At 35.1% G+C, this 16,787-nt stretch overlaps 1 protein-coding gene across 4 annotated transcripts; it reads left to right on the top strand.

Moving 5' to 3' along the window:
* The first annotated feature begins 1,901 nt into the window (after nt 1-1,901).
* Nucleotides 1,902-15,532, top strand: LOC100810101 (endoribonuclease YBEY, chloroplastic). Of its 4 annotated transcripts, none has more exons than XM_003544624.4 (12): nt 1,902-2,427; nt 3,185-3,436; nt 3,510-3,605; nt 3,856-4,033; nt 4,184-4,252; nt 4,335-4,435; nt 4,627-4,719; nt 7,434-7,505; nt 7,946-8,065; nt 8,149-8,199; nt 13,891-14,079; nt 15,217-15,532. In XM_003544624.4, the coding sequence occupies exons 1-12, from the start codon at nt 2,071-2,073 to the stop codon at nt 15,382-15,384; spliced, it is 1,746 nt and encodes a 581-aa protein (XP_003544672.1). In that variant the 5' UTR covers nt 1,902-2,070; the 3' UTR covers nt 15,385-15,532. The 4 variants fall into 4 exon arrangements, with proteins under 4 accessions (XP_003544672.1, XP_006596179.1, XP_014622421.1 ...); XM_006596116.3 differs by having other exon boundaries at nt 1,918-2,427; nt 4,169-4,252; XM_014766935.3 differs by lacking the exon at nt 7,434-7,505 and having other exon boundaries at nt 1,918-2,427; nt 4,169-4,252.
* The last annotated feature ends 1,255 nt before the right edge of the window (nt 15,533-16,787 follow it).

Raw genomic sequence — 16,787 nt, 5'->3', positions numbered from 1 at the left:
TTGAACTGATTAGGGATAAATTCTCGTAACCTAAGATAAGAGACTTGCTTTTGAATCAAGGGGAAACAACATGTTTTAATCATGTTATTTTCTAATTCAATTTTGCTTGCTGTTTAATTTACAAAAACAAACAACCCCCCAATTGTTACTGTTTTATTACTATTTGTTATGAACATTTAGTTGATCATTGCTCGTTGGGAGACGATCTAAGATCACTTCCTAGATACTGCATTTTTAATGTTTATTTGATTCGGGTATGGCCTCGATCACAAAGATGAGAGTTATGTGGAATAAAGAAGCACATGATGAATTCCAGCCTAAGAAAGGCGTTAGATAAGGTGATTGGGGGGTCCAACCTTTTCACACCTAGCCTTTGCAGATGATGCTATTCTTTTTGTTGAGGCCAACATAAACCAAGTGGAGGTTATAAAGCTCTTTTTTGAAAACTATTTTGTGATAGTTCGGGAGAGAGGGTGAATGTTGAGAAAACCAAAATATTCTTCTAAAAAATGTTGATGGAATGATTAAAGAGGAGATTGCAAGACAATTTGGCTTCTAGAGTACCGAGAACTTGGGCAAGTACTTAGGAGTGCCAATCTTCCACAAAAGGGCAGCCAAACAAGATTTTAGTTTCTTGATAGAAAAAGTGATGCAAAGGTTGAGTAGTTGGAAGGCTAGGACGTTATGAACGGCGGGGCAAGTAGTAACTCTAGCAAAATCAATCCTCCAAATGCTCCCTACTTCAACATTTGATGAAATTGATAAAAAAATGTTGGCCCTTTGTATAAGGAAAAGACATTATGTCTAGGAATATCCATACTATAAAATAAAGTGTGATGTGTGACCCTAAGAATGTTGGTGGCTTGGGGTTTAAATCATTGAGAAAAACTAATAAAGCTTTAATGTTCAAATCATCGAGAGCAACTAATAAAGCTTTCATGATGAAAGTTGGAGACTAAGTACAAGGAAAAATTCGTTGTGGGCGAAGGTGATTCGATCATGAAAGCTTTATTAGTTGTTTGGAGCTATATGTTCAGTCAAATTATTCAACATCCATAAGTTTCATTCAGGAAGGGTGTCCCACGACCCATATTTCTTCATATTTGGTGAGGGAAATACATGAATTTACAAATAATGAAGGTGTATTTCATTGGTCTCATATCTTTAAAATGACTAATTAGGAAACACACACCCTTGCTAAGTAGGGCTATTATATTCAGATTAAGGGTAACATTTTTTATTTTGTTCCTCTTTTGTTTACCGTTTGGTTTTGGCTAATGTATCCGGTATTACCCTCGTGGTTTCTAATAAATTTCTTTCTCTTGGGTGCCATAACCCAATATTTGCCACCCAAAAAATATTTATGTTAATTTGTAGAAAATTTGTACTAAATCTTAATATCTATTGATTATCTTGAAACTAAATACAATCAATTAATATAATTTACATATATTAATCTTTAGAGTGTTATGTAAATAAATAAAATTAATTGGATTGAATAATTTTTTTATTTAAATTTAAATATAATTTAACTTGAAAATTCAAGTAAAAGAAAATCAATATATTTTACTTAATAAATTTCATATATAAATATTTATTTTTGATATTTCAAAAAATACAAAGAGTGAAAAAATTTAAAAGTAAAAATGAATTTCATTCAATTTAATTTTAGGATTTGATATATTCCTCATTCTTAAACTTTTTATAGTTTACATTCAATTATTTTGTACTATTTTTTATTATTAATAAATAAGTTCTATGGACATTAATTTTAGATTTTTAGAAATGTCAAGTAAGAAATTATTAAAATTATTAGCATAATTTTTTTATATAATGCAAAAAAAAAAACTTCCCCTCTAAATTTACATACTATCCGGTTATCAAAATAATCTAAATATAGTTGAGGGTGGAAGAAGCTTTAGCCTTTAAACTTCAAATCAAAGCCCCCAAAACACTGTTACACACTTGTCACTGCCTCCATCAGGTCGCTGTCGCGCTACCTCGCACAAAGCCTCGATAGGCCAAAGCATATTCCAAACAACCATCAATTGGTGGGACCTCCGTTCCTGCATGCTTCTTCCCCGTTTCTCCTACCTTCTCCGCCACCCTCCTCCTCTCCACGCCATGGCGCGTGCCGTCACGTGCGCCACTCAGCCCTCTCATTTCCACGCCTCGCTCGGCATCGCCACCTCTCGCCACCCCGTCTCTCTGCCCTCCAAATCCTCGCTTTTCTGCCGCACCTTTCACGCCCTCGCGCGGTGCCAGAGCGAAGAGATGACGCGGCGGCGCGTGGCTGGAGTCCGCGCCGGGCAGAGGGAGTACAGGAAGGCGAGGAGAAGAGCGCCGCCCAAGAGCAAAGGCAAGGAGCTGCAACTCTGTGTCGACATTTGCATCGAAGAAGATTTGCCTGACGATCCTGAAATTTTGGTACTGCACACCGAAATTTTATGGTTTCTGATTCCTTTTTAATTAATCTGAATCGGAAACTTTGAGTTGATAGGGATAACTAATATCAAGCTTGCTTGGTTGTTTACATGCATGATTAGTTTTCACTAAATGAAATCTTGTGAAATTGCTTGAGTTTTGGACTTAATTAGACACTTATTCAATAAAGAGCTAATTACATTTAAGCTTATTGCTTGCTAGAGCATCTCAAACGGAAGTTCTTGTGAGCAGGGTTTTTACATGTCTGCGGCCGAAACTGCAATTAAAAACCTTGCTTGTGAGGTTTTTTTGTTTAAAGAACTGGTTTTTACTCAGGATCACCATTGGAGGAGGTTGACACTACTTATATAAGCAACTGGCTCTTATGATTGAAAAATAAATATCATGTGAGATGATTAAATTTGGGAATGACCAATTTCGTGTTCTTAGATGATTGTATTATTGGTGTAAAAAGTTGTTAAAATTCTTAAATCTGATGTATCATGGTAGGATCCATTAAAAGTGAGTTAATAATCTTCATTTTAAGTGTATCATTGGTGATTCTCCTAGAAGATTACATGACAGCTTGATGAAACACTTGCTTAAGTACTAGTATGATAAGTTCAAATAAACTCAACATAAACTCTTGTGTATCCTCTAGAATTTTTTTTCAAGAGATTTTTTTTGTGAAAAAGAGATATTTGTATTGGAGTTCTGCATTATTCATTCTTTTTGGTCTCTTTGTTTTTACTGGGTACAGAGCATTGCAGAGTTGCTTCGACTAAATGTTCCAATGGCGATGAAACTAGTGTTTGATGGTTTGAAAGGTTCGAGGTATAAAACACGAGACACTGCTATAAGTGATGTTGGTGGGTTTGATAGTGTTGAGTTATCGGTACTTCTTTGTAATGATGAGTTTATACGAAAACTTAATAAGGAGTGGAGAAATGAAGATCGTGCCACTGATGTTCTCTCAATGTCACAACATGTACCTGGGCTGAAGATTCCTATTGTAAGAATTGCATTGTCTAGCTTACTGTAAGTTGTGTTGGGATGCTAACTGTGATGAATTCCATTGTTTACAGCTTATGTTGGGTGATGTTGTAATTTCTGTTGAGACAGCGGCAAGACAAGCAGAGGAAAGAGGGCATACTCTTCTTGATGAGATCCGAATCCTCATGGTTGGTTTATTGATATTCTGACTATTTTCTGTCTGGTTCTGAGCTTTATTGTGTTAGATTATGGTATGTCTTCTGCTGCCATAAGCGGAAAGTGAGCTGGAATTTCATTTACTTCTTAGCGTGGGTGTGTACTAGTTCAAAAAGATAATACAATGAGCATGTTGGAATTTTATCTGCTAATACCTATGTCTACATTGTGTGAACTGAAAAAGATGAACTTGAAAATGTCAAATACTCAATCTTTTTGTAGGTTCATGGCTTGTTACATCTTTTGGGATTTGATCATGAAATAAGTGAAGAGGCTGAAGTAGAAATGGAAAGAGAGGAGGAAATCCTTTTAAAGAGTCTTGATTGGAAAGGAAAAGGGCTAATAAGGAGTGCATTTGATGCTGAAACAAATTCAAATTTTCACCAAGACAGTGCAGATGGTAATTGTATTTTTTACTAGTATGCCTCAGCAATCCTCTGCTTGCATATTTTTTTCATTTTTGGTTATGCTTCCTTTCCTCTAATTCAAGTAACTGCCACTTGCATAAAATGTATATGGGGAAATAATCTTATAGATGAATTGTCAAAAGACAGGAAGAAAGAAGGCAGTCTTAGATTTTACAAACCAAAGTTCAGATATATCTTCTGTGATATGGATGGTAAGATTGCAGTGAAGCACACTCTGTAGATATTACTTGGTTTTTTTATCTAGATTTTAATAGATTCCTGTATTATACAAAGGAACATTGCTGAACAGCAAAAGTCAAATTTCTTCTACAACTGCCAATGCTTTGAGAGAGGCGTCATCCAGGGGTGTGAAAATTGTGATAGCTACTGGAAAAGTAAGATTAATATATCCATTGTTTGTCAGGGTCTCATGTTAATATGGATTATTTATTCTATATCGGATAATACATATCAATCCTTGGTTTCTGCCACTGCTATGTATCTTGATCTATTTTCTCATATAAACATAGACATTCATACAGTTGAAAACATGTTCTGATCATTAGTTTTGAAATTTGGGAAATAGGCTCGTCCAGCTGTGATAGACATTTTTAAGATGGTAGATTTAGCTGGAAAAGATGGCATTGTTTCAGAATTTTCTCCTGGGGTTTTCTTACAGGTAATATTTCTGTACCCTTTTAATGTTAACGATGTTTTTTGATTTAGCCAGGCAGTCCTTATATGTAGCTAAAAGCATTATTGTGTATTATAATCCTTTCTCTTACACATTCATACATTTGTTTGTGTATAACAATTTTGTATACATGTAACATAACAGCTATTCAGTATTCTCTATTAAAAAACTAAACTAGCGTACCCCATTGCCCAGAGGCTCTTCGCTATGCGAAGGTATGAGGGAGGGATATTGTACGCAACCTTACCCTTGCATATGCAAAGAGGCTGTTTCCGGATTCGAACCCATGACCAACAAGTTACCAAGGCACAACTTTACCGCTGCACCAGGGCTCGCCCTCAGTATTCTCTATTAAAAATTTACTAAAAATTGTTTTGCTACCTAAATGTCATTAAAATAGCCCAGCAATAGTTTTCAGAAATAGTAACAGTCTGTTAGTTTAAGGAAATTTTTTTTCCACTAATAATTACAAAAATGTTACATTGTTTTCACTTTGTTTTCTACTTTGAAATATTTGTTCAGTTAGTTATTACTGTACAATTATTTTAAAACACAGCGGTGCAACCAGAAAACAAAGTGGCATTTTTTTAGCTATTAGTAAAAACAGAAAATATTTCCTTAGACCCAATAGATGATAAAGTTGCAAAAGCCATATTAATAACTACATGGATATCTGTTATTTGATGACATTGAAATGATCTTAGAGGATAATGTTATGGAGATTTCTTAGAATGAGTAAAGGATAACCACAAATGTAGGCTTTTACTATGAATTTTTTATATATGCTATCTATTAATATATAAAAAATTCATAGTAAAAGTCTAGATAATATTATATGGAAAATACATACTAGGACTCTGGCACTGTCCTGATTGACCTGCAGGAGTTCCATATCTTTCTGTATATTATGTATTTATATGTCCATTCATATGATATGTACTAGGACTTTAGTTCAGAGTTCAGACCAACTTTCAAAGAGAATTTTACTTTGCTCCTATGTTATTGATGGCGGATTATAGCCAAAAATCCATCATATAAATATGGAGGAAACGTGAACATGGAGGACATGATCTCTTTCTCCCTGGCTCATCTATATATATATATATATAAAACTGTTTTTGCAGAAGCCAGAAATAAAAATAAAAAACCCCATAAAACTAGCAAAGTGTCTCAAGAATCATAAATTAAATTTATAGTAAATGTTTAAGATTTTATCTTTCCATTATGTAAACAGGGAAACTTGTAACATTTTATGGCCATTATTTAGGGAATAGGGATTCTTAAAGATTGTATCCTTAATTAGTAATTCCCTTATTATAAATATTTCAGTATATGTGTAAGATAATGACACAATTCAGAAATGCTTTATGGTATCAGAGATTTCGGGTTTTCTGCCACTTTTCCTCTACTTTTTCCCTGCCTTTGGGCATGCTGTTCTTCGTGGGTGTACAGTACCTGCTGCGACCTCCGACCTCTGGCACGACCACTTCACTGTCGTCGCCGACTTCATGAAGTCAATCATAGATCATAAACTACTAGTAATCCTCCTAAGTTGTGGCCATCAAGTTTTACATTTCAAATGACAAGAAAATGATAAAAAAATCCATCAAGTTCAGGACTTCAAAATAATAACAGTGATAAAAAACAATACAAACACAAAGTAAAGCACTGTAATCCTCTTCAACCCTAACATGATTGGTTTTTTTTTTTTTTCCATCTTCTGAGTTGAGGCATAACCTTCTTCCTCTTCCAAATTTTCAAAGTTAAATAATTCTTCTTGGGATTCTTTAGAATTATCAAATTCCATTTTTTCATTATCTTCAACCACTTTCCTTTCTGAGGTTGAAGTTGCTCCTGGGCCTTTCTTAGAAGCTTTGGCAACCACAACAGAAGCAAAACCACTTAATGACTCTTTTCTTTTCCACATTTTCCGTCCAGTAGGTTCTAGGCTCTCCAACCCCTGAAGCCTGATAAACAGTTGTCCAATTCAATATGCTATCATCTGAAACTGGCTCATTCCTAGAATCATCATTATTGTCCTCCATCTCTCCCACTAATTACTTGCTACACTCATAAATGTTAGAGTGCAATTGGATCAATTTCATTTCTAAGATCATGCCTTTATGTGAGCTGCTGGTTATATTTGACACAAATCAAATCATGCAAAAATAATACATGAAATTTGTAAAATCAAATAATTTCCCACTTCCTTCTAATATCCTAAGTGAAAGATTTAATTTATTGACAAAATCATATCCTAATTTTTTAACATTCCAGATATGCACTGAATGAGGCCAACTTCCTTTTAATTGCAATGAAAGGATATTTGGAAGAGAAAAACATACCTAATTGCTTATGTAACTCTTTTATTATAGACATGGTGGTCATCAGAACAACCAGATTAAGTAGTGTATCTTTTGGCAGTTTGACCTATGCATGGATATTTCACAATAAAGGTGTTGTCCTTACTAATTCACTAAAACTATATCTTCAGTGCATTTTAAAGCACAATAGTAATTCAAAGGGTACACGGCCTAAATTGATAAAATCAATAAATTGATGAATATAGCTTTGTATTGTTTAATTGAATATAACTGTGTGTCTTTAATTTGTATATAACTGTTCCTCTTTCATAGTTTCTTTGCTACAAGTTGCTTTTTATTTTCCTGTGCCTTATATTCCATACCACATGATTCCAGGGATTGCTTGTTTATGGTAGACAAGGTCAAGAAATATTTAGGAGCAACTTAGATCAAAATGTCTGTAGAGAGGTAACTTTTTTAGGCCTCCTTATTCATTTCCTAAAACAACTTTTCCTCTAGAAGAACAAAAAATACTTTATTGGATTTTAGCATGTTATCCTAATTCCTATGCTGCTTTGTCCTTTTGGACCTGGTTGCAAAAGTCAGCTATGGCTTTTTTGACTGTTTATCACTGCATCCCCTAATTGCTTATGTAACTCTCAGTGACCAGCTTAAGTTTCTCCGACTATAAATTTTTCAAGATTTGCTTTCTTTTTACTCAAATGAGAAAAGGAAAACATTTTCCAGCACACTTTCAGGAATCTGTGGAATTACTTTCTTATGCCAGTTTTCTACATAACTAAAAGATTGAGGATTCCAATTTTCTAATCTAAATATATGATTACTTATTCAGGACTTTCATTTTTGTCATTGTATGAAAGAAATAACGGTTTTTCTGTAACATGCAGGCTTGTCTTTACTCTTTGGAGAATAAGGTTCCACTTATTGCATTTTGTGAAGGGCGCTGCTTAACCCTATTTCGTGATCCACTAGTTGATTCGCTACATACAATATACCATGAACCAAAGGTACCTCTTTCTAGAATTCTATATGCTTCCTTTCATTCTATTTTGCCATTTTCTTTGTGTCTTAGCCAGTAATACTTTAACAGGCTGAGGTCATGCCTTCTGTTGAACATCTATTGGCTTCTGCTGACATACAGGTATTCACTAGGACAAATTCTTGCTCTCTAGTTTCAGCTTTTGATTACTGTATTCTTAATAATTCATTATAGGTAGTTATTCACTGCACACTAAAGGTCTTCCATGCCAGCAAAGTAGGAATGACTTTTAATTTGTAATCTGACATTTAATCTAAGTACATTTTTTCTTCCTTAGAAGGTGCCCATATAGTTTATTGCGTGAATTTATGTTTAAGTGCACCCTGTCCAAAATAGAACTGCTTATGAGCATAACTAAATCTATTATTATGATTGCGTTAGAACTGTGATTTTATGAATGAATCCTCCAAGGGGACAATGAGTTCCCTTGAGGTAGAGAAGAATTACAGAAAGAAACTGATGGGAATGTTCGAGAGCCTATCCTCTCCTCCAATCTCTTTCTCACAGACTAACCGAATGCCCTCTCTCTCCTGCTTCTATTCTATTTATACAATTCTTATAAAACTAATCAATTACAACAGACCCATCTTATTGGGCTTGGCTATCCTATTGGGCCTATACTTCCCGTGAGTCTTCCTTGTGTAAGTCTCTCTAATTGGACGTCTAACAATACTCCCCCCCAAAAGAGCCACCTTGTTCTCAAGGTGACATGCAAGAAATTGTTGCTGAATTGAAGTGACAGATTCCCTAGTTGCTTCAAAATCAGGAAGATCCTTCCACTGAATTAATATCTCTGCTATTCCTGAAGGATGGTTGCGAACAGCTAAGGGCTCTACCAATAACATTCATGGTAAAGGTTGAGGCTGCACCGATGGAGATATGGCCTTCTTCAAAAGGGACACACGGAAAACCGGGCGGATCTTGCTGTCTGGTGGAAGTTCAAACTGATAAGCTACTTTCCCAATGACTTAGCTAACCCGATACAGCTCATAGGACCTGGGACTGAGTTTTTCATATATTTTCTTGGCTAAGAACTTCAATCTATAAGGTTGCATCTTGAGATACACCCAATCACCTTTTGTGAAATTGACTTTCCTTCTGTGCTTGTTGGCATAGGTTCTCATATGGTCTTGGGCCTTCACCAGGTTTGATTTTAGCTCGTTAAGAACTATATCTCTCTGTCTTGGGTTAGTCGATTGACTTCTTCCACTGCTGAGGGTACAGTTGTTCCTTTCAAAAGTTGAGGGGGATCTCTGCCATAAAGGACTCTGAATGGATTCAGTTTTGTGGAGCTGTTGTAATTAGAATTGAACCAAAACTCTGCCCAGCTCAACCTTTTGGGCCATTGATTTGGTTGCGTTCCTGTTAAGCATCGCAAGTAAGTCTCAAGGCATTGATTAACTTCCTCTGTTTGCCCATCTGTTTGAGGATGATAGGCAGAACTAAATTTAAGTTTAGTTGCAGCAAGTCTAAACAATTCAGTCCAAAAGTGGCTTAAAAAGATCTTATCTCTGTCCGAAACTATGGTAGAAGGGAAACCATGAAATAGAACAATTTCTTTGACAAATAACTCAGCAATGTCCTTAGCTGTGAATGGGTGACTATGTGAGATAAAATGGGCATATCTAGTAAGTCTAAACCACCACCAGAATAGCATTTTTGCCTTGTGCTTTAGGAAGTCCCTCCACAAAGTCCATTGATATGTCAGAACCTAACCAGTGTAGGAATAGGTAATCGTTGTAGGAGACCCGCGATTGTGAGGGACTGATATTTATTTTGTTGGAAGATCTCACAAGAAGCGAAAAACCTCTGGATGTCTTGTCGCATACCTTCCCAATACACTAAAGATGCCAACCTTTTGTAAGTTCGAAAGAAACCTGAGTGACCTCCTATTGCTGAACTTCGATATTCAGTAAGCAGTGTGTGAATTTTGGAAGACCCTATTGGTAAAACCAATTTCCCTTTGTACCATAACTTCCTATTCTGAAAAGTGTAACTGAGGTGTGAAGACGGGTTGCTTAATAAATCATGCATAATTCCCCACAACTTGTCATCAGCCTGGATTTCTGTTTCCCATTCATCCTAGTCTGAAAACTGGACTAGGGAAATAGCTTCATAAGTCATTTGCCTTGACAGTGCATCTGCAGCCCTGTTGTCATTTCCGGGTTTGTAGAGGATCTCAAAATCGAAACCCATGAGTTTGGAAGTCCACTTGGACTGCTCATCCCCCAATACTCATTAGTCCATAAGGAACTTCAAACTCCTCTGATTCGTATGGATGGCAAACTTCCTCCCAAATAAGTAATGTCGCCATTTCGTTACAGCCATGACATTGGCCATAAGCTCCCTTTCATACACTGACTTTTTCTGGGCTCTTTCTGAAAATGTTTGGCTTAGAAAAGCCACTGGCCTACCTTGTTGCATGAGGACTGATCCTAGTCCTTTATTAGAAACAATAGTCTCTATGCAGAAGTTTTGACTGAAATCAGGCACTGAAGATGGGGATTTCAGCCATAGTTTTTTCTTAGTGTTTCCATAGATAGTTGTGCCTCCTCCCTCCAATTAAACCATCTTTTGTTAATAGTTGATTGAGTGGTCTAGCCATCTTCCCATAGTCCCTAACAAACTGTTGATAATATCGTGTAAGTCCTAAGAATCCCCTCAAAGCCATATCTTTTGGGGTAGGCCAATCAAACATCACTTCCAGCTTCTTGGGATCAGCTGCTACTCCTTGACCTGAAATTATGTGGTCCAAATATTCCAATTATCCTTGGCCAAAACTTCATTTCTTCTTTTTGGAAAACAGTTGATGCCCTTTTAATAAGGATAAGACTGGTCTTACTTGTCTACCATGATCCTCATCATTTTTACTGTATATTAATATGTCGTAAAAAAAAACTAGGACAAATCTTCTCACGCAGGGTCTCAATACCTCATTCATCAAAGCTTGAAATGTGGAAGGTGCATTTGTGAGCCCAAATGGCATCCCCACAAACTCATAATGTCCCTCATGAGTTCTGAATGCAGTTTTCTGGATGTCTTCCTCTCATTCTGATCTGGTGGTATCCTGATTTCAAGTTCAGCTTAGTGAAGATAGTTGCTCCTCCCACTTCATCCAACAACTCATCAATCATGGGAATTGGAAACTTGTCAGGGATGGTAATTTTATTTAAGGCTCTATAGTCCACACAAAACCTCCACCCTCCATCCTTCTTTACTAGAATAATGGGACTAGCATTAGGGCTGATGCTGGGCCTAATCTCACTTGAACTCAGCACATCATCCACCAATTTTTCTATTTCATTTTTTCTGATCGTGTGGATACTGATAAGGTGTAAAATTTGGAATTGTAGCCCCCTTTTTCAGCACAATAGCATCGTCATGCCTTGATCACAGTTTTGAAAGATGCAGCTGATCTAGACATAGCTAGTTCTCCTTTCAAGATTTGTTTACCATTAGGTGTGGGAACCTTCAATGTGAGATCCTTAAAGTTCGCCTTAATCTCCCAATCCTGCCAACCACTCCATTCCCAACATGATATCGCTTCTCCTAATCCAAAGATAAAGAAATCTTGCTGAATTTCCAATCCTTGAACTTGAAAGATCACTTGCTTGCATACCCCTTCACATCTAATCATCCTCCCATCACCCACTTCTACAGTGTAAGGTGGGGTTGTAGTCACTGTAATTTCTCTTTCTCTTAACCCCCCCAAGATCAACCCTTGGATTGTTTATTGGCACACACATGCCCTGGTACAAACCTCCCATCACATTGATAACACCATCCCCTGTTGGCCTTATCTTGTAACTCAGCATCTGATAACCTTTTAAAGGGTCTCCCTCTATAGGAACCTGTAGATCTCACACTATTGGTGTCCATACTTGAACTTCCCTCAGGTGACTTAAATTGACTCCCTTTATTTCCTAGGTCCAAAGTAACTACTATCCTTGAGGATGTGTAATTCCTAGAAGACCCTCCTCCTTTACTCCCCGGTGTATTACCCTTTGTTAACAGTGTATTTTTTTCATCAATACTTTGTGCAAAATCCATCAATTCTGGTAGAGAACTTGATGAAGTTTGAGTTCTGCCTTCACTACATCCTTTAAGCCATTCAGAAAAATCCCTCTTAAGATACTCTGGCTCTGCACCTCGGAGAGGTCCCGCATATAACTCAAATCGCTCGTGGTACTCCTCCACTGTCCCTTCTTGTTTGAGACTCCACAACAATTCGTAAGGGCTCTGAATCATAGATGGTTGAAATCATTGTATCATTGCAGCTTTAAAATCCTCCCGATTAGCATTTTGAGCACACAATTCCCACCATTGGTCCATGTTAGAGCATTTCCCTCCATTGCGACCATTGCTGCTTGGACCCTCTCAATATTGTTGACTCCTTTCAATTTGAAATATCGTACCACCTTACTCGGCCAACCATATACATACTCACTGTCAAAGGTTGGAATTTCAAGTTTCTGCCACCGCTCGTTGCGGTTTTGGGAATTAGTGTGGGTATGCTGTTATTTCTGCCACCGGCATGGCCTCCGCTATTCGACATTCCTCTCACTGTCTCAATTAATTCTCCTATTTGCCTCCTAATTTCTGTTCGCTGAAGCCTCTCTTCCTCGAACATTCTCCTTAATTCTTGCAATACCTCATGCGTGGTGATGAACCCCTCGTAGCTGTGCTCAAGAAATTCAACTCGTGCATCAATTCCTCTGGTTGAAACCATGAATCATTCCCTGAATCGAGTTCTCTGATAGCAATCTTTGGAATGTGATTTTATTGATGAATCCTCCAAGGGGACAGTGAGTTCCTTTGAGGTAGAGAAGAAAAACAGAAAGAACCTGATAGGAATGTTCGATAGCCTATCCTCTACCCAACCTCTTTCTAAGAGACTAACCAAATGCCCTCTCTCTCCTCCTTCTATTCTATTTATACAATTCTTACACAACTAATCAATTACAGCAGACCCATTTTATTGGGCTTGGCTATCCTATTGGGCCTATACTTCCTGTGAGTCTTGTTAGATTTCAACTTAAAATTAATGGTACTAAGTGAAGTTGCCCAACAGATATATAAGCTACATCCCAAGAACTGAGGCAGTTAAAACAAATTGGCATTAAGTGAAGTTGTCCAACAGATATATAAGCTTCATCCCAAGAATTGAGGCAGACGATGTGGGACTTTCTAACAAGTTTTCCTTGTGTAAGTCTCTCTAATCGGGGGTCTAACAGGTTGCTTGTCACTTCAAACTTCAGCAGAAAATGACAGACAGGCATAATGATAATTTAGTTAGGTTCTTGACTGCACTACTGCAGTAGAGGAAAATTTTCTTTATATACAACTGTGATGTTGTTTGGAACTGAATGTTGGACAGTTAAAAGCCAACAAGATAATAAACTTAATGTAGCAGACATAATAATGTTGCATTGGATGAGTAGACATACTAGACAAAGTAGAATAAATAATGAAAGCCTTAGAGAAAAAAGTTGGGGTAGCACTTATGGTAGAATAATGGCAGAAACTCGCCTTTGTTGTTTTGGGCATGTGTGGAGAAAACTTGCTGAAGTTTTAGTCTAATCACTAGAGGCATAGGGAGACTAGGAAAAGTAAAGGCAAAGCCATTAAGAAGGACTTAGATGCCAATAGATTGTCTGTAGACAAGATTTATGGCATCATTTGATCCTTGTAGCCAATCCTGCATATTTAGAAATGGCTTGGTTGTTGCTGTTGCTGTTTTTCGTTCACTTTTCACATGTAGATATTGCTGGCACTTTACATTTGATTCTACAGAAAATGATTTTCTTGGACACTGACCGGAGGGTGGCTGATACCTTGCGTCCGTACTGGTCTGATGCAACAAATGGTCGTGCCTCTGTTGTTCAAGCTGTGCCAGACATGCTGGAAATTGTACCCGTGGGAACATCGAAAGGGAATGGAGTAAAAGTGCTGCTAGATCATTTTGAGGTTACTGCTAAGGAGGTACCACAAATTTCAGTTCACCTACATTGCATTATCCGTCTCTCCCAAGACTGACAATAACATTATTCAATCACAAAAATAGGAGTAGTAATATTTGAGTTAAAAGTTATTTGAGATTCTTTTGATTTAATACAATTTATAAAATGAGAATAATATAATTACGTAATTATTTAAATACAAATATTATTAATAAAATTAATGTTCTAAAAAAGGCTACGTTTAATATAATTTGGAAATTATATAATGAATTCTGAATATTGATTTTAAAGGAAATAGAATGCTTCAAATTCCTTAAAAAAACATAGGCAAATAGAATACACATGTATGTGTGTGTATTTTGATGGTTTTCATTATTATAATGTTGTTATTCTGATTATTTTATTACTAATTTATATATAATTATTATTATTGTTTATTTATTTGTCTGATTACGATAAATTATTTTATAATTTGTAATAATTACAATAATATATAACTATTTTTATTTTTACTATTTTTATGCTAATATTGATAATTTTTAATTCTTTTAATTAATTATAATATTACTTAGTATTAATATTTAAGTGTGGATATTTTTATATCTTGTTATAATATTACTTCATTATTTTTATTTAATAAAATCTTAGTTTATTTTTATGTCTAATTTCAATAATTTATTTTTCTATAATATATCAGTATTATATTCATTTGAAAAGGCTACTATTGTGCCAGATTTATATATTTCATTATAGTATATTTGCCTCGGATCTTTTAGTAATCGGTTTTTTAGAGATTAATTACTGTAAATGTCGTTACTTTTTCTACAGTTACAATTGCAGGAGATTTATATATAAACTATAGATATTTATACTATAGATAATACAGCAGTTGAGTGACATTATATGAAATTCTTCCCGATCTATTTTTATTGTTTAAATGTAAACTTTTAGATTCTAGCAAAGTTTTCCATGGCAAGATTGGTTGCATTTGGCATTGTGTGACATATCTTTTGAATTTTATTAATCACCCATTGAGTTGAGGGTACAAAACAAAGATATTTATAGTATATTGCTGATTTGAGGTGTCAATCTTATAATTTTTTAGTGTATGTGTATAGAATTCTTTCTTTTTTAATTGTTCTAATCTGCTTAAGTGCAGATAATGGCTATTGGTGATGGGGAAAATGATGTGGAGATGCTTGAATTGGCTTCTCTAGGCATCGCACTTAGTAATGGATCAGAGAAGACCAAATCTGTTGCTAACGTAATTGGTTTGAGCAATGATGAAGATGGTGCAGCAGATGCCATCTACCGGTATGCATTCTGAGCAACAGAAGGCCACAATAAGCATTTCATTCAAATTCTGTAGGGGTTTAAGCTATCAACCCTGATTAATTATCTTTTCCCCATTTATTTTCTTTCACAAAAAGTTGAACACGAGGAAAGCGTAGTTATTAGAATTTTACGTTTCATTATTCGAATCTTACGATTTGATACAATTCGGTTACCTACCAATTCTTATAATAAGATGAATCTTAAATGACTTTGTATCATAAGATACATGAATGAATTAGTGTAATTCGGTATCATAGATATGATTCAACAATTCGTTCTATGATCCATTTATTGACTTCACTAACTCATGAAAAAAAATTGAACTCATTGAAATTGTTGAATTGAAGGAACACTTCTGAACTTTGCCTATTTGATTATTCCACTACTTATTTGTCACTCACTCATTCAATGAATGTAATATACTTAACTATTTAATTGTTTTGTTTCAGTTCTTCTAAATTAAAAGCTTCACAAACATATATAACTATTAATATTGTTTAATGATAGTTTTGGTTAAGTTGTTTCATCTATCTCTAGTATTTACATTGAACATTACATATCATCTATATGATATATTTGAAATAATTTTTTATTTTTTGAATCTATTCGATACAAATTATGATTCATGATTCAAAAATTAGCTCAATGATTTACGATTTGAATTTTGATTTGATAACCTGGGAGGAAAGTATATCATGCCATCATTTATCTCAATCATCATAAGAATTAGTAACTAATCCCTCTTTTATTAAAGTTTTCATAGGGTTTATGTAAAAGACTCCTAAGGCTTGTCATTTTTGCTTTACCTTGTACGATACGAATTATGAAGAAAGGAAAATTCAGGCTGTTACCGTGACCAATATGTCGAACATTATTTTGGGTTACATGCATATGCCTTGGAAATAATAACATTACAGGTCATGGATTTTTTTGTTAAAAGGTTGAGGCAATAAAAATAGTGTTGTAGGACAATCTTAATGTAGCCATGAAGATGTGACTTGATGCCTACTAAAGTGCAACATAATCGTACAACAAAGAATTGTCGTTTAAGTTATACTTAGACTCATATAAAGTAAAAATAATCATTCTCACATTGGGTAAGAAATTAGTTAAAATTATTTAATTTTATTAATTTCAATTAAAAAATAAAATTATTTTTAAAATATTTTTCATTTGAATTTGATATCATAAATAAAATATAGACCTTCAAAATATATTTGCTTATATTTGAGTTCAAAATATAAAATAATTTTTTTCTTATATATGAGTGGAGAAGGAGTAGAATAATTTTTTGCTTTATGCATCAATTAAGTAAAAGAATGTAAAATTTTTATTATACCCTTTTTACTATTAACTATTTTAATATAATTTATATTATTATTATTATTATAAAAT

The sequence above is a fragment of the Glycine max genome, chromosome 14 (assembly GCF_000004515.6).
Source record: "Glycine max cultivar Williams 82 chromosome 14, Glycine_max_v4.0, whole genome shotgun sequence".
In the NCBI taxonomy this organism is placed as follows: domain Eukaryota; kingdom Viridiplantae; phylum Streptophyta; class Magnoliopsida; order Fabales; family Fabaceae; genus Glycine; species Glycine max.
Note: the sequence above shows the minus strand (reverse complement) of the source record. Positions and strands in the feature narration are given on the sequence as shown.